At 44.8% G+C, this 24015-nt stretch overlaps 2 protein-coding genes across 2 annotated transcripts in view; one reads left to right on the plus strand and one right to left on the minus strand.

Moving 5' to 3' along the window:
• The window catches only part of cers5 (ceramide synthase 5), a 107895-nt gene extending 96227 nt beyond the window's left edge, over positions 1–11668 (minus strand). Inside the window, exon 1 of the mRNA XM_080218076.1 lies at positions 11488–11668. Within this exon, the coding sequence (XP_080074202.1) occupies positions 11488–11657 (170 nt within the window). The 5' untranslated portion in view covers positions 11658–11668. The remainder of the gene's footprint in view (positions 1–11487) is intronic.
• A 143-nt stretch (positions 11669–11811) lies between these two features.
• Positions 11812–24015, plus strand: part of LOC145362038 (STE20/SPS1-related proline-alanine-rich protein kinase-like) — a 90583-nt gene continuing 78379 nt past the window's right edge. The window contains exons 1-2 of the mRNA XM_080218075.1: positions 11812–11872; positions 14287–14414. The gene's annotated coding sequence lies outside the window, so the exon portion shown is untranslated. The remainder of the gene's footprint in view (positions 11873–14286; positions 14415–24015) is intronic.

The following is a 24015-nucleotide window of genomic DNA, read 5'->3' on the forward strand; positions in this document are numbered from 1 at the left end:
TTTACGTTGCAAAGCATTTCTTCGCTACTACTGTACAAGAGACTTGGTGTAAAGATTCTGGCCTTTCAGAGCTGCAACCAAGCTCAGTCAGTTGCATAAATCCGTACTGGTCCACAGCACAAGTTCAGCTCAAAAAGTTAGAAACAACACGTGTGCGTGTAGGGAACAGAAATAGCAAAGCGTTCGTGTACTCACCAGAACACAAGAACACCAGCTTTCAAAGGGAACAACTTTTATCCTGTACAAGGAGCATTGAATCTTACAGGGCAGAAAGCAGCCATTTGGCCCATTAAGTCTGCACTGACGACAGTCCCACCCAGGCCATATCCACATAACCCAATGCATTTACCCTAGCTTGTCCCCTTGACACTAAGGGACAATTTAGCATTACCAATCCACCTAACCCACACATCTTTGGACTGTGGAAGGAAACCAGAACATCCAGAGGAACCTCACACAGATACAGGGAGAATGTGCAAACTCCACACAAAAAAAGTGACCCGAGGCTGGAATTGAACCTGGGTCCCTGGCGCTGTGAGGCAGCAGTGCTAACCACCGTGCCACTGACGAGAAGAGGGTGCAGGCCTGTTGGCAAGTCAGTGCTGATCAAGCCTGGTACTCACGTGACCCACACAGTTCTGTAACAGTGTACAATTGTTAAAAGGAATAATGATTCACATATTCCTAACACATTGCGAGTGAATAATGTCAATTAAGGACCTGCTTGATCCAAGCAAACTTGTTCCAAAAATAGTTGAAGCATTCTGAAGGATTCACCCACCCACTTGTACATAAAACAGAATGACGATCAGGAGAGTCAGGTCACGTTGATTAACATCCAAGCATTGTATAATGCAATCCAGACTGCCAGGTATTATAACTGACCATAAAAAGCAAGGCACTGTCTAAACACCGACGGTAATTCATTGCGCTTGGAGAAAGAGCACAACAGCTTGTTCTGACAAAACATCTAGGCTCAATCCACCACCAGTTACGAATGCCAAACAGCTGGACTATGCCCACCATTAGCCCAGCAAAAATTACAACTCGCTGTCAACCTCATGGGGAGTTAAGAAGTTATTACATTTGTGTTGTTAAAGCAAATCAAGCACCCTGCAGAATGTTAGGGCTGATTTCTTTTAATGGCAAGATTTACAGTCCCGTAAAGTTATTCAAACTCCCCTCCCAGGATGTGGGGAGCATCTGAAACAGTAGATTCTCATTCCTTCAGATAGTCAAATTGATTGTTCTTTTGTCTCTCCTCTTTTAATCCATCCTTTCCTTTGGTATCTGATTCACCCCATTTCCATCTAAGGCAACCTCATTATCAGCTTCCAGCAAATTGCTACAATAAATATTTGTGCTGAAAGGAAGAGGAAAAAACCTAACATGGCACACTATGGAGGTGCCCAGTCCAGCAAATCCTGGGCCAATAACATAAAAGGGTCAAGATAGTCTGGACCCAAAAGTACAGCTTAAAGTCAATAAATGAAGTACAAATCATATTTTAGCAATATTTGTCAAAAAAAACTTCAAACACTGTGCCAACACACAAAATGGCTTCCAATTCAACAAATATTTACTATCACCTTTGACAAGCTTAGGACATCCCAAAGCACTTGTAAGTGTGGTCACTGTCATAATGCAGGAAATGTAGTTGCCAATTTGCACACAGCATGAAACTGCAATGAAATAACATCCAGGTAAACAAGACAAACATTGGCTGGACATCAGACTGAACCTCCGCTGTTGTTCTTCCAGACAACGTCATGGCATCTTTTAACAGCCAACATAGCAACGTGGCGGCTGTCCCTATTTTGGACTGTTAACTTTGTGTCCAAGTTTGAGCAGTGGATTGTTACAGGCTCAGATCCTGCTGCAATGGGATTACACTGAAGAACCACACCAATTATCAGTTGAACAGAAAAGCAAACTGCAGTCAAAAGGTGCTGATACAAGCGGAACTGGACACCTGCCTTTGAGACAGCAGCCAGAGACACACAGCATGCACTTTCAGGAAAGAAATAAAAGTGAATAGTCAGGACGAGAACAGAAAGGTGATGAGAAACACAAAATTAAAAATATGATTTCTTTTTGGCCCAAAATCTATCTTCTTTTTCGGTGATCACTCACTAACAAATACGATAGTTTCTTACATGAACAATGTTGCTGGCCATGGGTTCTGTGGGTCCTTGCGTGGCTGATGAGCCCAATCCTACGGCCACATCTTCAACTGCACACTTGGCAGGTATTTCCAGGAGGTGGATTTGGTTCTTGGATTCTAGATTGCTGGTATTCCTTTCCTCTGGCTCTCCTCAACCAGGAGGCTCCTCCAAGAAGTCATCCAGACTCAAATTTTTCATCCCACACTGAAGTAGTTCTGGCTGGTCCCCATCCTGCTGAATGACCTATTGTTTTCTGCTTGCTTCCTGTAGCATGACAATTCATGCTTCAGAAATCCTCTCACCTTCTGCTGGAATAGGTGGGACTCACTCTTCGAGCCTCTACTGCTGTTCCCAGTCTTGTAAGCTTGTTATTTGGAGTATTTTACTTTGACCCCTTCTCTCCTGTTAACTCCTACTCTTGCGTACTTTTGGGTCCCCCCCCCCTTGAGGATGGGCCAGAACGATAGGGAATGGGATAGCTTGATCTTGGTTTTGGACAAAGCTCGGCACAACATCGAGGTCCGAAGGGCTTGTACTGTGCTGTACTGTCCTATGTTCTATTCCTAACCCTTTACTTAGAAAGATATGTTGATGGTTGGTTGGAGGCATGCAAAAGGAATATATATATAAAAAAAAACAATGGGCCATATGGCCAGTTTCTGTCAATAAATACCATGTACCCATCATTACTGGGCCTTCCGACTCTCCAGCACCATTCCAGGCTTGAACCCCCTCCCCTGTTTAGTAAGGCTGCAGCTACCGTCTTACACCTCTCAACCAATCCAGAACCAAACAACCTTGAATTCTGGCCCCTTATTCCCTTCACCCCACCATTGGCATTTGTGCCTTCAGTCAGCTAGGTCCCAAGTCTGGAATTCCTAAGCCTCCAAATTGCATATGCATAGGTTTGGCGAGAGAAGGATGCTCAAGTGTCAGATCAGTTAAAAACCATCACAGCTGATGAACTGCACGGTTCACTGGCATTGCTCAACTGTCAGAGCATCAAAGTCAATAATCAACTCAAGACTTCGATTAATAGGTCACTCCACTGATCCCACCCCCTCGAAAAGGCATTCTAGTTGTTGCCCACTGCAATGGGCACTTCCAGGTACAACATAGAAATAACACAAGGCGATCTCTGAAATCTGACAGTCTGCATTGTGGAGGTACAAGTCCCTCCAGAACATTCAAAATTAATGGTGCATGGAACATGATACCCACAGTTAACAAGGGCGAAGTGAAATGACCAACTGGTCTGGACAAGTAGAAAGTAGATGCCTGAGCCCGTGTAGGCTATCCTAACAAAAGCAATAACTTCAGGCTAAAATGAAAATTCCAAGAGCCATTCAAATGGATTTAAGAAATAGGATTTTTGAATCTGACAAGATTTACAATACAGGATGAAACCTCCCAAAAATTATGGTCAAACCGGAGGTGGCAACACCACTTGTGGGGCATTCATAGAATCTACAGTGCAGAAGGAGGCCATTTGGCCCATTCAGTCTGCACCGTACAACAATCCCACCCAGGTCCCTACCCCGTAACCCCACATATTTATGCTCCTAAACCCGCTGACACTAAGGGACAATTTAACATGGCCAAATCAACCTAACCCGCATATCTTTGGACTGTGGGAGGAAACCAGAGCACCCGGAGGAAACCCACACAGACACAGAGAACAGGCAAACTCCACACAGACAGTGACCAAGGCCAGAGTTGAACCCAGGTCATTGACACTGAGACAGCAGTGCTAACCATTGTGCTACCATACTGAATTGTCACCCAGGTGACTATTTAAAACTTGTTTCTTGCTTGGCCTCTAGTCTCCCTCAAACAATTTGCCATCTCTTGCTTAGACTGTGCTTTATTCCAATGTTTTCCACCAGAAATCAAACAGCTGCCCACAATTATCTTTTGAACATCAAATTGTCATCCATTCAGACCAAAAACCAAGTTTTCCAGGTAAACAAAGTCAACAGCCCATAATTAGGCTTCGGCAAAAAAAATTTACGTAACATTTAATCTGTTTTGAAAGTAGTTCAGGAATCATTTAACTGCACAGAAGATGGAAAGGTAAATTCTAACAGTGTGTATCATTGCAGCCTTTAAATCGTAAATAAACAAAAAGGTTAAAAGATTGTGAATTCTAAACAGAACAAAGCAAGTTATTGGTGAGTACACAATGGCAATGACTCCTTCTGTCACAACTCCAATCATTGTGAGGAATAAGCAGCTAGGTTTTTATCCTACTTGTTGCGGATAGAGCACACCTGGGCAAAATTACACAATGCCAACTAGAAGGCAGTGCCACAGCTGCACATCTAGCTCTGACACAAATTACTGCATAGCAGCCAGGGTATCAGGACTCACAGTCTGTGTGTCCAATGCACTCAACCATTTCTTATTATTACATGGAATGCGCCAAATTGGTTGGGCATGTGATATCTGCTCAATAAATATTACAAGCAGAGGCCAAATAAATTGATTCAGTTGGCACTTTTGCCTGAACACTTCAAATGCCTCTCTTTCACTCTGGTGCTGGGACTCACCACAAGGGTGTTTGGGAATGTTTGTGGAGCTCCATCTTTCCCGCCAATTGTCAGGTTCTCCACATCCATTCTTCGACTGGATGTGGTAGAACCACAGAACCATGTTCTGGTCAGTTTGTTATGGAGAACAAGCCTGCTGTGTTCAGTGTTTAGCATGCAAATAGCCTCGAGCAATCATTTCAATAGATTCAGATCTCATTCCAAGTATGCCTGGTGCTGCTCCTGGCGTGCTCTGCTGCAATCTACAAGAAGCCAGGATTAATCACCATACTGGATGATGACGGATGAGAGACAGAGAATTTCCTCCAGTGGTGGTCAGTATGAAGGCACACTGTGTTGGATGTGGTGATCAGTAGCAGACTCCTGTGACCTTACTTCATCCAAATGCAGAAGGCTTCATGGAGTTCGGAGCTGCTCCCACCCAACTGTTAACCTCATTGTCAAATAACAGGGCTGTCCAAAGCCATCTTTCCAACAGCCTGAAGGAATCATCACCAGGGCAGGACAACTCTAGTTCTCACCAAGTATCATTGTAGCTGCATGCTCTCCATTTATAAGAAGAGAGCTTATTTTCCTTTTAAGGGCCAACAGCAAGACCGACATTCAAATCATGTGCTGATTTGCACAATCATCATGCACACAAAACCCCAGGGAGAAAAAAAAACATGTCTAAAGCAACGAAAGTATTTTTTAAAATTATACATATATTAGAACAAAGCAAGGTAAAGTTTTGAACTAATGTTTTTTTGAGGGCACTATTGGAGAAAGACAAGTTCATCCACTATATTCAAGAGAATTCTGCACGTGCAGAACTTCACACTTTTGATATTTCTGATCCAAGGACATTCTGGAAAGCAGAAATACCTCCTGTTCTCCACAATCAGGTCATCCATCCACACTTCAACACCAGATGCGAGGAGCTCCTAAGTTTTTCTTCCAGGGTCCAAAAATCCAAGTACATATTCATTTCTATCTCTGACTAGCGACTTGCTACTAATCACTTCACTGCACCCCCCTTTCCAGGCATCACTTGTGCAAGACTCTCCTGTCTCAATCCTCCAACCCCAAAATTAGTTCTTCTATTCAGTTGCTTGTCTCTTACCAACCAGCTCATAACCACTCACCCTCTACTCTCAATCTGTAGAGAAGAACAGCCTGTACTTTATCCAAGATCATTGGTTAAAAATAGAAGTCAAGAGGTTAATACGGGTGAAGCAGGCTTGCAAGGTTCATTATACCGCTTTCTATAAAGGTTAGGTCCCAAAGAAGTGATAGATTGAAAGCAACATAGAACAAGTGCAGATAAAACACAAGCAATTGATTGAGCTGGGATGAGAAGGCAGCAAACAAGATAACATTTGTGGACTGTGGCTTGCATGCTATTGCACCTTGCCACACGTACAGGCTAAGCTACATATTAACATTCCAAATATACATTGAATGTACACTATAAATCTAACCTTGCTAAATCAGAGGTGAACTTGGGACAACCAAGTACTATTTGAAAGCAACCAATACTGCAAATACAGTATCTGTAATGATTTAAATGGTTTATAACTTCTCCCCAACAATCTATTGTAATTCTTGATATTTAACTAGGCGGTGTTATTCATACAGATGCAGTAAAGAAGGGTCAGTTGATGTACTTTTATGTTGAAAGTCATTGATGCTGATGAAATGCTAGAAAATGAACTTAATCGTGACATTCATTTGATCCACAACTTTAGTTTTTAAATTGACATTCTCAGCATCTGTAGACCTTGATGCATATAATTTAAATCCTATCCAGTCTATATATTTGTGCTGTCAAAGGATAACAGTTGGTTCTGCTACCTCAAATTTTTCTGGCTAAAATTTGTTAGGGGTTGCATACCATTATTGACACATGGAGAGACCTCCAACTGTTTCCTCAGATAATAAAAGGAATCCATACCCAAGTGCAGCAAGAGTTGGACAAAATGCTGGCTTGTGCTGATGTGTGATGAATGTGACACATCAGTTTACCTCAGAACTCAAGAGTACAGTCACACCCTAATGGATGAGTGGAAAAGCCTTAACCCACATCTTACCATGGGTGCACCTCAACAAGGCTTCAACCCTTGCACTGTATGCTAAAGCATACTCCGATACAAGCTAATCGTTTGATGTTCATAGATCACTAAATATTTACTTGTTCAACACAGCAGTGTTTGAGATTGGTTGACCTCTGTACTTGCAGTTCTTCAAGATATGAAAATTATAACCCAACCCTTCTGTACTGCCAGTTACAGTTCAAGGACTTAATATGGAATATGTTACATTCATTTTATCTCCTTTTCGATAGTATAAAGCACTCTTGTTATCATGCTATAATCATAAGGCTATGGGTTGTTACTCTCTCCTTTTACGGTGATAATATGGCACATTTATTATTGCACATATCTTGTTTACAATGCATGCAGAGCCATACATCATTTTAAATGGAGAAAGGTGGGGACAGCAATTAGTTATTTCTCTAGCAATAACAAGAAAGTGCTGAAAATAAGCAGCAGGTCAGGCAGCATCTGTGGAGAAAGAAACGGAGTTAATGTTTCAGGTCGATGACCTTTCATCTGAACTCTGGCACCTTTTGCTACTCCAGAGCACATCAAGCCTGAGTCTCATCTCCCTACACTCATTTTCACAGTTACTGCTTAACAAATAAAAATTGTTTCCATTTATGCTCATCTCTCAACAACCAAAAAAAATTGTCGTTTTGCCTCTTGCTCTCAGTTTTGTACTGGTTCAATTGACAAGGAATGACAGAGCTCCAATCCATCCAGTCTGTGCCACCGACATTCTCCACCTCAGCCAAAACCATACGATCAATCACCTGGGAAAAGCAAATAGGCAGGTCAAAACCGAGACCAATTGGGACGGGGAAAAAAAAATGGAGAAATGTAATTTGGGTGCCTGATGAAACGGACAATTCAGTATAATTTCCAAAACAAATGCATGACTCATTTCAAACTGGAGATGACTCAACCGCTTCATCCAGAACTCAAACTATTCCACACTCCCCAATCAGCCAGAAACTCTGGGGCTACCTAACATTCAAATTTGAGCTGATGAGCTTGGTCAGAGGTCATTCAAGCAGCTAGATGAAACATCAGGTCATCAAGTCGCTGCATGAAAGGCCACTGCAGACAGCTTTACACAACCCATACCAACTGGCTATTTCAAAGTGAAGCGTACAAGCAATATCCATGGTTTCACAAGAGCCAAGAACAGTTTCAGCCAGATGGAAAAAGAGAGCCAGCAGGAAAACCATAGATTGACTTTTTGCACTGTGAACTTTGTAACATTGGCAGCTGGAATAAGGGAATATTACAGACTGCTCAATTATGTTTATTGTGAAAGCAACACACAAATTCAGTCAAATGCTGACATTGAAGGGATGGGTAGCTCAAAACAAGTTTGATGGCAGGCTGACAACATGGGTAGTGGGACTCCCTTGGTGATTTGTGAATGCTTTCTGATGGGGCATACATTGCATTTGCACATGCCCAACACAAAACAAAATCTTGTACAGGCTCCTAGAAAAAAGACATTTCATTTCTGAAACAGTCCTGGAAAAACATGCTCCTGAAAAAGAGAGAACCTTACCAACCACTCCAACGGAACATAAGATTTCATTTCCGAGTGCTGATCAGGCTATTCAATTTGCAACCTCTGACAAAGAAGTTACAGTTTCCTGCATAAACAGCCAGTAATTCAAAGTCACTAAGATTCAAAACCGGAAACACTGGGTTGGTAAATAGTGTCTGGTGCAACACAAGTGCAGGAAGATTCAAGGCTTAACCACTGGTCTATGTTGTCATTTTATCTCAGCTAGCAAGATGGTGTGGGCAAGGCAATTTCCCTTCCCACACCTGGGTGAGGAAGTGAGGTGGGGAAATCCAGCTAGGATTCTCCTTCATTCTGATGACCCATTGCTGGAAAGTACATCTATGGGAATCAGAACAAGTGGAGCTGACTCAGCTCCAATGCCTTCACTGGTAAGGATGTTCACCAACATACAGCTTGCACCACCTTAGGCTGTGGTTCCGTGGTGAACAAATACTTGTAGCAGAGAGGAAACTATCAAGGTAAACACCAGTTTCAGAATGGAGTCATTTAAATTGAACAATCCTCAAAAGTTACTGCTCTAAAGTTTGCTATTTTTAGACCCACCCCACCACCACAACGCCCTCCGATCTCAACACCTACATCTACATACAGTAGTCACTCCATTGTCAACAGAAGGTGCATTTTGCAAGGTTGGTAGTCATTCCCTCGTTCCTTCTTTGAAGACAGACAAGAGTGAGTAGAATTCTCTCTCGGCCACCTTCCTCTCCTCAAAAAAGTGATGATGTCAACATCAGTCACAGATGGGACCCAAACTCCTCAAAAGTGGGAGCTCCAACATCCTAAACCTGGAGAGTTCTGATCATCAGAGAACTGCTTCAGTACACTGCACAAGCCTGTATTCCAATTACTGGAAGTCAATATGGACATTACCAAACTGACTGAATTGTGTATCTGGGGATATGCTTACTTTATAAATAGAAGTCAGTCTAGATGAGCTTCAGCATTTAGACACTGATTGTGCCCCTAAGTCTAGGTTCCTACCCATTATATTGCTAGACACAAACACTCAAATCACACTCTCTTTAAAAAAAACTTACACCGCCTGTATCCTCCCTTTCACTTTGCTCTGTTGAAGGAGTCAACCCATTCTAATGATATGGGTGCTTGCCTAGATTGTAGATATTGACAAGCCGTGCCAATTGTGGGTACATCAAAAGCCCAATCCTGTGCTTGCCAAACATGCATTTTGTGGTAGAACTCTCTGAAAAGTGATCAAGAGTTGACCATTTTCCTTGTTTTATTCTCCCTAGCCTGGGGACAATAAAGCCAATTGTGGCCCTCACCACAATGCCTTGGTAACTTTGTACAAACTAGGGATCCAACTTACAGCCTTCCATTGTACATGGCTCAGTACCACAACACGCAATTCACTTTCCCACTGAGCCACCTAGGAAACAGTTAGATGTAATGGGAATAACAAGGTTGTGGTGGTGGTGTGGTGAAAGAAAGTGTCTGTGCTAACACAGATGCCACTCTAATCTAATATTTTCTTGCTTCTACTTGGTCCATATCACTATTCCCTGCCTATTCATGTATCTATCTAGATGCCTCTTGAACGTATCTGCTCCACCACCTCCTCTTTCCAGGCATTCACCACCCTCTGAAAAATTTGCCCCTTACATTTCTTTTAAACTTCTCCCCCTTTCACTTTCAACCTATGCCCCCTTGTAATTGACCCTTCGACCCTGGGAAAAAGACTCTATCCACCCCATCCAAGCCTGTCATAATCTTGTAGACCTCTATCAGGTAGGCCCCCTCATCCTCCAACACTCCAATGAAAACAATCTAAGTTTGTTCAACCTTTCTTCATAATCAATATCCTCCAAACCAGGCAACATCCTGGTAAATCTCTTCTGCACCCTTTCCAATGCATCAACATCCTTCCGCTAATTTGGCAACCAGAATTGTACACAATACTCCAAATGCATCCTAACCGAAGTCTTATACAACTGCAACATGATTTTCCAATTCCTTCACTCAACACCCCGATGAAGGCCAGCATGCTATACACCTCCTTGATCGCTTTGCCCACTTGAGTTGTCACCTACAGGGAACTGTGAATCTGCATGTCTAGATCCCTTTGTATGTATATTTTTAAGAGCTCTGCCATTTACTGTATAATTTCCTTCTGCAGTAGACCTTCCAAATCGCACCACCTCACATTTACTATTGTGACATGCTGTTGCTTAAACAGAAAACTTACAAAACATTCCAGTATTCAAAGAGGCTTCATGAGCCTCTTTGAAATCAAAGACCTCCACATGCCAGTCTCCCCATCACTCTGAAATAAAAGCTGGTTGGAGATCGCATTTGATAACTAAATATGAACATAATCTGACTCTTGTGCATTTAGATGCAAGTGGATACCAGATGGCAGCAAAGGTACCACAGGCTTTTCATAATCCTCACACCTTCAATGTAACAGGCACTTTGTGAGGAAAGCAAAATGCACAACCACTAGCGTACAGCCGACCAACATTCTGTCCTACAGCCTACCAAGACAATGGCTTTGTCAGCAATTGCACAGCGTGTTCTTAACGTTAGTCAGAGATTAGAGGCCACATCGCTCCAGGCCATCCTGTCGCACCGGTGAACATAAAAGTTTTGAGAGCAGGAAGGTGGGTGGCCCTAAAAAAAATTATTTCCAGACAGAAGCCATACTACCTGTTCTAAAATATTATTCATATTAGTTGATCCATTTTCAAATAAAAGTTGACATTGGAACGACTGCCTGAACTATTGGCCTGTTGGACAAGCATTTGCCAAAAAAAAAACACATTTGGCTGCAGATTGTTGGAAAGAATCCTGCTTCAAGAATCACAGCACTTTGCAGACACACTTCCTCCTCGAGCCCGCCTACTCCTCACTGACAGAGCCCCCCTTTCATGATTGACAGCCCAAGGGGGCGAATGGGAACGCCAGAGCAGCGGGCGGCGAACAATCAGGGACCCCCCCCCCCCCCGGCAAGCCAATCAACGACTCCCCCGCCCCACAACGAGGGCGGGACCTCAGGACGACTCAAGCAGCGTGCGCTTGACCCAAAGGCGCCCCTGTCAGTCACGGGCGCCACCCCCCCCTCCCCCTCCCCCTCCCTCACCGTTCTTCCCCCTCCTCTCTTTCCTCACCTCTCGAATGCCAGGCGGATGAGAAAGATGCCGAACGCCAGCGGGAAGGCGAAGAGCAAGTCACCGGCTTGCGGGTATTCAGCGTCGTCCGTGTTCTTCAGGTCAGCCCAAGTGACGTTGTGAGGGAGCCAGAATCTCTCGTTCCAAAACCAGGCGGAGAAGCCGGCCATGTTTGAGTGGACGAAGCAAGTTTAGCCTCCTTTCTTCTCCTCCTTCTCGCACTCCGTTTCTCTCAGGCGGGGCGGTGCTGAACTGCCTAATAACCAGGGACTGACGTCACCGAGACAGGGCACTGCCCTTTTTTTCATAACGTCATCCAAGGAAAAGTACTCTGGCGCTAGAAATGAAGCTGCCTGTATCTGGATACAATATATATTCTAATAAGGTATTATTCAGGCACCTCTAACGGTCCCAGCCACACTTTAAAACATCAGCCATCAACAGGCCGTTAAGATAAGAGCGTTCTCGAGGCTGCCCTGGCAACTGTGTCTGGCATTCATTATTCAAACCTGCACAACTCTTATTAACTCAGCCACCAATTGAATCTATCTGTTAACATGGCAAGCTACACTGCTCAAGTGTAGCTTCGAAAGGGATGTTGGAAGTTACTGAGTTAACTGATTTTTGAGGTGGGCAGCTGTGAAATGTTCAGAAAAATGTGATATTTTTCCCTCTCCTACATTCAAACCATGTACCAAATTAAACAGTACACCATTGACAATTCATGAAGCGTTCATGTCTATAAAATACTCTATTGATTGATTTGTCACATGTATTGGGAAACAGACAAAGCATACCATACATAGAATAGATAAGGGAGAAGGAAAGAATAAATAAGGTGCAGAATATAGTGTTGAAGAGATTTAAAAAGAGCATTATTAGTACCTGTGACTTACAGAGTCTTTCACACTCGTGAAAGAACTTGCCACCACAATCAACAAAAGATCAGCCAATTCAAAGTTTAACTCCAACCTCCCTTTCCTCTTCAAAGTCATGGAACTCCCTGAGTGGGATCTTACATCCTTGCTCAACCCGAGAGCGGAAGACCCTGCCCGAGGTCAACAGACCTTCCCATTGTCTGCCCCTTCCCTGTTCGATTCCCGTGGCTGGCAGGCAAAGCAAGGCAGGGCAGGGTGGGGTGGGGTGGGGGGGTAAATTCTGGCACATGTTTGAAGATCCCCATTTGGGTTTCTATCCTTGTCACAATACTGAAATGGCCCTAATCAAAGTTAAAAATTCCATGACCGTAGTAAGATATCCTTTCACATCCTTCATGACCTGCCTTTGACATGGCTCGTAACACTATCTTCCTCTTCTGTTATCCAGTAGGATTACCTTCATCTGGTTTTCACTCCCAGTTGCTGGAGTCTGGCGACTCGGGGATTTTCACAGTAACTTTGTTGCAGTGTTAATGTAAGCATACTTGTGGTACTAATAAATAAACTTTAAACTTTTAAATCATTTCTAGAATCATAGAATCGCTGCAGTGCAAGGAGGCCGTTTGGCCCATTGAGCTTGCACCAATATAAAAGTAGGGAGGTCTTGCTGCAGCTGTATAGGGCATTGGTGAGGCCGCAGCTGGAGTACTGTGTGCAGTTTTGGTCGCCATACTTATGCAAGGATATTTTGGCCTTGGAGGGAGTGCAGAGGAGGTTTACTAGGCTGATACCGGAGTTGAGGGGGTTGAGCTATGAGGAGAGGCTGAATAAACTAGGCTTGTACTCGTTAGAGTTTAGAAGAATGAGGGGAGATCTCATTGAGACGTATAAGATGATGAATGGGATGGATAGGGTAGAGGTGGAGAGGCTCTTCCCGCTCAGAAAGGACAGTAGGACTAGGGGGCACAGCCTCAAGATAAAGGGGGGGTGGTTTAGAACAGAGTTGAGGAGGAACTTCTTCACTGAAAGGGTGGTGAATCTCTGGAATTCTCTGCCCGTTGAGGTGGTGGAGGCTGCCTCGCTAAATATTTTTAAGACGTGGGTTGATGGGTTTTTGATAAGAGAGGGGATTAAGGGTTATGGGGAGAGGGCGGGAATGTGGAACGGAGACACGACAGATCAGCCATGATCTTATTGAATGGCGGGGCAGGCTCGAAGGGCTGGATGGCCTACTCCTGTTCCTATTTCTTATGTTCTTATGTTCAACCACAATCCTTATCCAGGCTGTATCCCCATAACCCCATGTATTTACCCTGCTAATCCCCCTGACACAAGGGTTAATTTAGCATAGCCAATCCACCTAAACCGCATACCTTTGGAGTGTGGGAGGAAGCTGGAGCACCCAGAGGAAACCCTCGCAGACACAGGGAGAACATGCTAATCACTGTGTTACCCTATGGGGAAGTTATGAAGTAGACCTACTTCTTAATATGATTTATTTTGGATTACTGCAAATGACAGCTTCCATGCGCAAGCCCATATTTATGATGAACTAAAAATTGAAGTTATGTACAAAATATATGGGAAAGTGTACCTCTAAGATGCACAATCAGCCTGTCTACCACTTAGCCATGTTTGTCCATGTCATGCTCAGTTTTTTCTGAACTGGTGGAAAACACCATGCTGACAGACTAAAAAGCTCATGGTAAAACTGTTCATTATTATTTATTAAACATGAGTAAAATTATGCAGAACTGAAAATAAATCCGTACAAAAGAACAGTGCCTCATTCTCACTTTTTCTTGAACCCAAATGGAGTGTTTTTAAAATAAACAACATTACACAGTGTCTTGCATCAGCACCACTACATGTGATGGAAGTGTGAATTAAACTAATGAAATCTTACCATATTTATCCCCAGATGGAGACAGTTTATGCCTACCAAACTGTTGATCAAGATGGATTCAAAAGGTACAAGGGTAGTCTCTACCTGACTAAAACAAATTGCATATCATCAGGACAAAGCAAAACTGAAAGCAGGGCTTCCCGGTAGGACTGCTATTGTAAATAATGTCCTAGTCTCCCAGTGGTATATATTAACTATTTCTATCCTGTGGGTGTGCTTTGGGTCTTCTAACAATTGTCAACTAATACAAAGAGCTCAGTTGTATTGTCTGTTGGAAATTAGAGATTAACAATTTCCAAAAATATTCTCTTGATTAGTTGTTATTGAAAGGACGATTAAAACAATCAGTCATTAAGGAACAAATTCAATTAAACATACTAATGATCAGAACTGCATATCCTAATCACACCTATGAATTCATATTTACATAGAAGATTTTAGCTAGTGGCTTACAGAAACCCCACCTGTGCAGCTCATGAGAAATACTAAGGGAGATCCATAATACCATTGAAGTGAAGGCCTTGTGGTGCAGTGGAAATGCCCCTACTACTGGACCAGAAGCTTCTGTTCGAGTCCAAAGCCAGGACTTGTTTGCCATGGAAGGAGTGTTCAATGTGGTTCAAAGGGCTGATAATTAGTTCAGAAGTCCTTCTACCACTTCCCCCACCAGTCACCAAAGGGTGAAAAAAAAGCAGTGTGGGTGTGAAGACATGCTAACAACAACAATACCATTGAAGAAAAATGGTAGGGCAAAAGTGTGCCAGGTTTTGCTGATTATATCCATTTACATTACTATTCTCTGTGTTCCTATTTTTACTGAGGGGTACATTCGCAGAACAAAGCATCACTGAAGCAATGACAATTTTGTGAGCATTTGTACCCCTCTAGCACTGCACCGAAATAGCCACTTTTCAAGTGTAAAGCTGGACAACCCCTGACAATCACATTTTGATTTAATGTTTTAAGTTTCCTTTAGACTTTGGTTTTGTTCAGGCTGTCCCCCCTTCCTTTTTTGGGGGCTGCCCCTTTTAATTTGTCTCTAAGTTAATTTGAGTTTGTTTACTTGTTTGGCATGCAAAAGAGCAGCTGGACAACAAATGATGAAAAGGGTCCACAATCAATCCCTTTCATGTCAGGAACATAATCTCTAAGCAATGACACCAGCAAATCCAAATCACAGAGATGGAACTTCAGAAAATGCAGAGACATAAAGCACTTTGTATACTGTATACAGAGAGTCAAAACTGTCACACACTTCAGGGATTCTGATGCTGTCATAAGTAATCATTAGAATCCAGAGTTTGTCTCACAGTACATTCACTGTCAACTGCCATTATGTATAAGAAAATAAATCTTCCATAAAAATGTCAATGCTTTTCTTTGAAACATCTCAAAACACTTCACAGACAATGAGGTTGAATTACACTGTCTTCACCTGCTGTTAATGAGAACTCAAATAGAGTTGGTAACTATACCGCCTTATTAACTGGTGATGCAATCAACTCCACTTTGAAAGCGACCTGCTGCCTGCCAGTATCAGGTGATAAGTTCCTTTTACTGTGGAAGCCGGGATCCCATGACATAAATAGAATCCTGATGGTCATTATTGGTCAGAACTGATCAGGGACTAATTCGCAACTCAACCAGTTCCATGGGCATTGAAGAGGCCTACCAAAGTGTTGAATTACTTTGCGGGTTCTTCTAGTGAAATAATTTGGACCACTGCTGCCTCAACACCACTGCTCTGTGAGTTTCTGACCCCCGCCCAAGCTGTAACTTACTAACAGCCATCGCTGTATCCTGTCTCAATCCAGTGAGCTGCTTCAGGAGTCTGGTTTGGCATGCTGCCTTCCAAATTTAAATTAGGCTGCAGCCACAGGATTGGGCAGTCAGTCAGTATGCACCACCATTCAGATCACCCAAAAGACAAAACAGACCCCAGTAAATTACATTTGAAGTGCATTGACTATTGTTATGTAGGCAGACACATCAGCTATTTTAGTGCACAGCAAGATCTCTCAAACAGCAATGACTTATTTTTCCGTAAGAGGAATGTAGGTCAGAATACTAAGAGAATTCTGTACTGATTATCAGCTTGTTTACTTGAATCATTAGAATTGGCAGGCAAAGCTTCAGTTACCTGATCCAAAGGATGATACCTCCAACACTGCAACACTCCCTCAGTGCTGCACTAAAGCGTCAGCCTAGATTAAGCGCTCAGGTCTCTGGTGTGGGATTTGAACCCACGACCTTCTGATTTGGAGGCAAGATTGCCACCCACAAAGCCAATCTGACACATCTAGCGACATGTCATATGTTGATGAATAACTCTAAATTGGCCAGTAAGTTATTTCTCCAGGTCTGTTTTCTCATTCCCTTCAGCAAACTGAAGTTTGATGTTGAAATACAAATCAACCAGCTTGGAATGCAAATCCAAGGAGCATTGTGCTGACAAATCCTCCCCTGCATGATAATCATGTTGTGGATGTGCCGGCGTTGGACTGGGGTAAACACAGTAAAAAGTCTGACAACACCAGGTTTTAGTCCAACCGATTTATTTGATAGTAAACGCACAAGCTTTCGAGGTTTCCCTCTTCGAATGCCATTCACCTGACGAAGAGGGAAACCTCGAAAGCTTGTGCGTTTACTATCAAATAAATCAGTTGGACTAAAACCTGGTGTTGTCAGACTTTTTACTGATAATCATGTGACAGGGAGGGCCCGTAATAGCATGCATAATGTTCAAAAATATTCTAAAAAAGGACAACACCCTGCAAGGCATTAGTAGAGTGAAAGATTTCAGTCATGCCATAAATGACAAGCAAGCAGCCTGACCAATTTATTGATATTTCTGGAAATGCAAAGTCTGCTATGAACTTGAACTACACTCCTATAATGTTGCTATGGTGTACACAATACAAGAGTTACACTTTTGTTTGTTCTTCCCTCCCAAAGACATTGACTAATGTTGCAATACACTCCCAGCTTTGCTGGCACTTCACCTCACTCAAGCATCAATTCTTCATGTGTAGACCTAGACAACAGTGGCCAGGAGCTATTAGATCACAGGATGAGTCAATTTTGTCTGTAACCAATGTCGACAGACACAGTTCACTAGCAGGGGCTCAATGGATAACAATCAGGAACAGGCCAAATATCCCTTCCAAACCTCAGGAGCAATTATATCACACTGATTACGACTCAAGCTAACTCAGCAAAGAGCAGGGATAGAACCTGCATCCTACAAAGCTCATCTACTCACTGGCTAAACTCACTGAGCTATCTTGGATGAAGTAGTTCACGATTTGATGGTTGGGTGGGGGAGGTTTGGGTCAAACCAAGTAGAAACTCAAATTACATTAGGACAAAGTAAAAGGGGCAGCTCCCCAAAAGGAAGGGGAATGGCCCAAACAAAAACAAAAGTACAAAGGAAACTTAAGACACATCAAATCAAAATGTGATTGTCGGGGTCTATAACGCACCCCAGCCCCTGTTGGGCAAACGGGCACGGAAGGCGTCGACTGTGCCCGCGGACACCGCATGCTCCCTCTCCGGGGACACCTGGCCGCGAACATAGCTGCGGTAGAGGGGCAGACAGTCGGGATGGACGGCGCCCCCGATCGCCCGCTGTCTGGACCTATTGATGGTGTGTCTCACCAGGCCCAGGAGCAGGTTCACGAGGAGGTCGGCACTCCGACCCTCACCTCTCCGCACCGGGTGTCCATAGATCAGGAGCGTGGGACTGAAGTGCAAACAAAACATCAATAAAAGGAGTTTCAGAAAATCAAAAAGCGTGTGCAATCTATAACATGAAACGTAGACGTGGTCCACGGACTCCACAAGGCCACAGAAAGGGCAGTCTCGGGAGCCCGTGAACCAGTGAATCCTACGGTTGTACAGCACCGCTGCATGCAGCAGCCTCCACCCCAGGTCCCTGATGTAATTGGGGGAGATTCCTCCGTAGAGCGACCTCCACTGGGGACCTCCGCCGCCCAGCGGCAACAGGGCCCACCAAGGTGTATCCGGGCAACAGGCGAGGACGCGGCAGTGGAAGGTATGCAGCAGCAGCCCGTACAAGAAACACCTCCGCGCGCTGGAGAAAGGCACGGAGGACATTTCCGCCAGACGGCTTATGCTGTGGGGCACCTGACCTGGGGAGGGGGATCTAGGCTTCGGGCCAATGTGGAATTCCGTCCGAACAGGGGAACGCTCGGACGGGATCCCACCACACGCCTGAGCCGCCTCGAGCTTGCATGCGCTTTCGGGGCCGAACACAGCCGGCCTAAGGTCTTGCATGGCTTTGGCCACGCGCCGGACGGACACCCCCGCGCACTCAGCCAGCACGCCAGGGTTCGTCTAGCCCGCTCCTCCGCCATCCAGCACGTCCCCGATCCCGGTCACCCCGGCCTCCACAGCCTCCCTCTCCGTCAGCCACCTGAAGTTATACAGCTGGAAGTGCGGATTCCTGAGCAACAGCTCTCACATGAGAGCCGCTACTCCTGACGGGGGAGAACTGCATCGTGAGGCGACCACGTTCCAGATGGTGAGGAGGTCCTGGTAAAAGACAGGCAACTCCCGCAATGATGACAGAATAAGCCCCAGATTGATGTGCAGGAGCTGCATGTCGTAATTGAGGCCGCGCCACTGGCGGAAGAAGTACGTGGCCAGGGCGCACCATCGTGGAGGAGGCTCGACGTAGAGGTATCTCTGCAGGGTCTGGAGGCGGAAGGTCGCTATCTGCGACCAAACCTTGGCCGCCCTCCTCAATCGGGAGATGCAGAACCATGGCAGAGACCCAGTGCAGTCAGTTGTCCCAGAAGAAACGCACGAGGGTTCTCATATTGGTGACAAAGCCAGCGGGATGGGTCACAGGGACCAGCCAGTACCACAACATGGAGGCCACCAGCTGGTTTATGACCAGAACTCGCGCCCTGTAGGACAGCACTCGGAGCAGTCCTGTCCAGCGACCCAGGCGGGCGGTGACTTTGGCCTTCAGCTCCCGCCAGTTCTCTGGCCAGGATTCCTCGGCTGGGCAGAGATGGACCCCCAGGTAGAGGAGGTGGGTCCTGCTCCAGGTGAAAGGCCTGAGCTCCTCCGCAAGGGGGTCCGTCTCCCAGGGACCGACCAGGAGTCTGGAACACTTGGCCCAGTTGATCCTGGCGGAGGACGTGGCGGAGTACACCGCCTGGCACTCTCGCATCCTCCGCAGGTCAGTCGGGTCCGTGAACACCAGGAGCACGTCGTCGGCGTAAGCTGACAGGACCACCCCTACGTCCGGGCCGCGCAGAGTCAAACCCAACAACCTCCTCCGCAAGAGGCGCAGGAAGGGCTCCACGCACACGGAATAGAGTTGGCCGGACAAGGGGCAGCCCTGCCGTACCCCTCTCCTGAAGCGAAGGGGCGCCGTCAGCGACCCGTTAACCTTAATCAGACACTCTGTGGCAGAGTACAGTAATCGGATCCGGGCCACAAACTGCGTCCCGAACCCGAATGCCCGCAGAGTCCCGAGTAAATACTCGTGCTCCACCCTGTCGAACACCTTCTCCTGATCTAAAGACAAGAAGGCGCTGGACAGACCAGCCCTCTGGGAATGATGGATCAGGTCCCGGACCAGATGGATATTATCGTGGATGGAGCGGCCCAGGACCGTGTAGGACTGGTCAGGGTGGATCATGTGGTCCAGCACGGATCCGAGGCGTGAAGACAATGCCCTGGCAAAGATTTTATAATCCGTGCTGAGGAAGGAGACCGGATGCCAGTTTTTCAGCAACCAGAGATCCCCCTTCTTGGGCAGCAGGGCAATGATAGCCCTATGCCACAAAAGGGGCATCTCTCCGGTCGCAATGCTCTCCCCCAGGACCCCCGCGTAGTCATCCCCCAGGACGTCCCAGAACGCCCTGAAGAACTCCACGGTCAGCCCGTCCATTCCCGGGGCCTTACCCCGTCCAAGGCCGTTTAGGGCGCCGGTCAGCTCAGCCAGGGTGATATTGGCCTCCAGCTCACTGACGCCCTCTGGGCTGACCTGCAGCAGGTCCTCCCACAGAACTCTACGGGCATCCTCGCTGGATGGATCCGGAGAGAAGAGGGAGGTGTAACAATCCCGGGCAATGGCCCAGATGTCCTCCGGATCCGAGAGGGGGAACCGTCATCGGCCAGCAGCGTAAGGAGCTGCTGACGGTTAGCCCGACGATTTGATGGTGGAAAATGCGACGTCTGGAGGATGTGTTGGCATCTAATTTTCTTGTTTGCAAAGATTGGACTGAATTCCCTTAATCTGTTAATTTCCCCGTCCCTCCCAAACATACACGTTATTTGCCAAAAGTAGAATTATGATAGGCTCCTTCCCTCACACCTATGGAAGGTACAACAAGTAAAATAGATTAGAATGAATATAATGAATCTGGCATTTGTGGTTAGAATTTTGACCAGTGTTTCCAGACGTGAGATAAAATAATCATTTTCATTTTTTCTTGTGACTCATCAGAAAGCATTGTGAGTCTTCAGGAAGTGAGATCATGGGTTTTTTTTTAAAAAAACTGAACCAAATAATTAATTCCTTGCTCCACACATGTCACAGTCAGAGCTGTTTTGCTTTATTCTTCCTGTTTGGTGTCCTGAAGGCAGTATGATTTGCTAAATTTATGTAGTATGTAAATTACTGTGGACATGCAGATTTTGGCTGGTTAATCTTTTATGTTATTAATTAACTATGTTAAAGCTGTTGTTTGGTTATTAAATATAAATAGTGATTCCAAATCAATGCTTTCTGCCATATTATTTTACAAAGCCAAGACCAGGAAGTGTTTTGACATATGAAGAAGACCAGTGCCCTCTAATGGTTGTTAAGATGGAGAGATGATCTGTGCTGTTCTTTGATTCTATTCCAACAGTATAAGGCCCTATACAGTATTTGGATCAGAGGTCTCTAGATGGTAACTGAGAAACACAAAAGACTGCCCAAAGATAAAAAAAGCATTGCATTGATTGATTCCCAAACTTTGTAATCACTGTTCTGAATAGTACACACAAATTGGATGTTGAAACTCCTTGTATTTATTGCATGCCATCAGATTTGATGGTGCGAGTGGGTGATGTTTATCACACTCAGCAATTTTTCCCCAACATAAAGCCCTTATGTTATCAACTGTTTCTCTGCATTTACAGAAAAATGGAGAAAACTGACAGCTCCCTCTTCCCCTTCCTCTAAAGGTATTGACTCACACTGAGGTACAATTCTGGGGATTTTGAAAACCTTCCACTCTCTCACACAAAGAGTTATTCCTCATGTATGAGCCTCAGCAACCTATTCAATTATGAGGAGTAGGAGCTGAATCACAGCTGAGATCAATTGTGTCCTCACATACACTTTCCAGCAGGGGTCACCTGCACACGTATATAGACGTCAGATCAAACAGAATCAGGCTCAGCCTGTGATTTCATTCCTTTTTTTAGCTTTAATTGTTCTCTCATTAAGATGCTGAGTCATGCTCAAGTCAGTTTACATGGGCCTGGGTTCAGCTAATTCCTTAGTCAACAGATTGTTCTCACTAAAATTGGTATCACTTGGAAATTTCTGACAAAAATGCATTGCAATAGTTGGTGTGAGAGTGGAACCATTCCCATTAGTATAATAGGAGATGGTCTTGTGAGGTTAAGGTGAAGATTGTAGCAAAATGATGGGAGCTTCACTTTGGTAGCACAGTGGTTAGCACTGCTGCTTCACAGCTCCAGGGACCTGCGTTTGATTCCCAGCTTGGGTCACTGTCTGTGTGGTGTTTGCACATTCTCCTTGTGTCTGCATGGGTTTCAAAGAACAAAGAACAACACAGCATGGGAAACAGGCCATTTGGCCCAACGAGCCCACGCCGCCATTTCAACATTGTGAGTCCCCTCTCCACCCATGACCCTTGTCTATGCTTATGGCACTCCACATTGGAAACCAGATTGAGGGGAGACTAATTTAGAGACAATTTGTTACACCAATCAGCCTAAGAGCACATCTTTGGGGTGTGGGAGGAAACCGGAGCACCTGGAGAAAACCCATGCAAGCACAGGGAGAATGCGCAAACTCCCACAGACACTGGCCCAAATCCATGTATCTGCACAGCAAACAGTGATAGCCACTGAGCTGTCGTGTTGCCCAGCATCTGGTCCAGTTTAAACGTACACTAACGACGTGAAGCACTAGGCTACTCTCGAAACATCCAAGGGCAGCCCTCGCATGACCCACTGCGTGTGTGCCCCTTGTTGGACAACAAGGTGGACTGAAGCACCTGTGGATTAAAAGAGAAAAACATCAATAACATGCACATCCTTACACAAACATTCAAGGGAATCCCCAGAAGCTCAAAAGTACAACAAGTGAGCCAGAAAATATGTTGGAAGGTCCTGATCCTTATTTAAAACTCCTGATCCTTATTTAAAACAGTCTCCTACATCCCTACATCTCCATCCCGCTCATGAGCCTATCTAAGTATCTCTTAAACAACTCCAGCGTGCCTGCCTCTACCACCTTGCTTGGCAGAGCATTCCATACCCCCACAACCCTCTGTGTGAAAAACCTCCCTCTAACATCCAAATTATACCTCGCACCCCCGCCCCCCCCCCCCAACTCACCCTAAGCCCGTGGCCCCTCGTAATGTGTGTTTCCAATCTAGCAAAAAGCTTACCACTGTTTACTTTATCTATACCCTTCATAATCTTATATACCTCTATTAGATCTCCCCTCAGTCTCCTCCAGGTGCTCCGGTTTCCTCCCACAGTCCAAAGATTTGGGGGTTAGGTTGATTGGCCATGCTAAAAATTGCCCCTTAGTGCCGTGAGATGCGTAGGTTAGAGGGATTAGCAGGTAAATATGTAGGGATATGGAGGTAGAGCCTGAGTGGGATTGTAGTTGGTGCAGACTCGATGGGCCGAATGGCCTCCTTCTGCACTGTAGGGTTTCTATGATTTCTATGCTGTATCTGAACTGAGAACCCTTGAGACTGGGAGCCAAAGGTTCATATCAATCTTCAACTTGAAGAGGATGAAGTTCACCACTTATAAATTAGATAACCTAAAGATAAATGAAAAATCATATTTCAGCATTTGTTTTCTAATTATGTTATAGTGGGCAGTATTAACCACTTTCTAAAGCACTGGTTTTAAATCCAGATAGGTCTACAGAATCATTCTGTTTCTATGTTCATTGGTTCAAATCTAGTACTGTCAAATCGCAATCAGGTTGTTCTTGCAGGCAATTGACATTTTCAGATATTTCCCCTTGTATGCTTCCAGAGTGAACATGAATCAGCAAGTACTTGGCCAGTGAGTGGTAACAAGAGGACAAAATGTTTCATATTTTTCAAATAGCAAAGAAACGATAATTCAACCAGCCACTTTACACTGGGCTACTTTTGATAGAGGCCGTACATGTCCTTCCTGTTATGTGTTACACTTTTTGTAATGTCCTAGTTTTATATCACAACAATCTATTAATAAGCTTTTAATATAAAACCAGCAAATATCTTTTTTTCATTTCTCTTCTTTTCTTGTAGATTACCAATATTATCTTTCCCCTCCCTGTATTTATTTTTATCCAAGAATTCCCAAAGAACTGAGATCATTGCCAACCACATTATTTCATCAGTTCACTCTCGTGAGTCTCTGCTCAAAAGGCCCCTAATCACTGGCCTCCCAGAAGGAGGTTCCAAATGAAAACATCTCCTCACATGGAGAAACCAGGAGAGCTGCCTGTTTGTCCTT

The sequence above is a fragment of the Carcharhinus amblyrhynchos genome, chromosome X, assembly GCF_965287045.1.
Source record: "Carcharhinus amblyrhynchos chromosome X, sCarAmb.v2.hapA, whole genome shotgun sequence".
Taxonomy (NCBI): domain Eukaryota; kingdom Metazoa; phylum Chordata; class Chondrichthyes; order Carcharhiniformes; family Carcharhinidae; genus Carcharhinus; species Carcharhinus amblyrhynchos.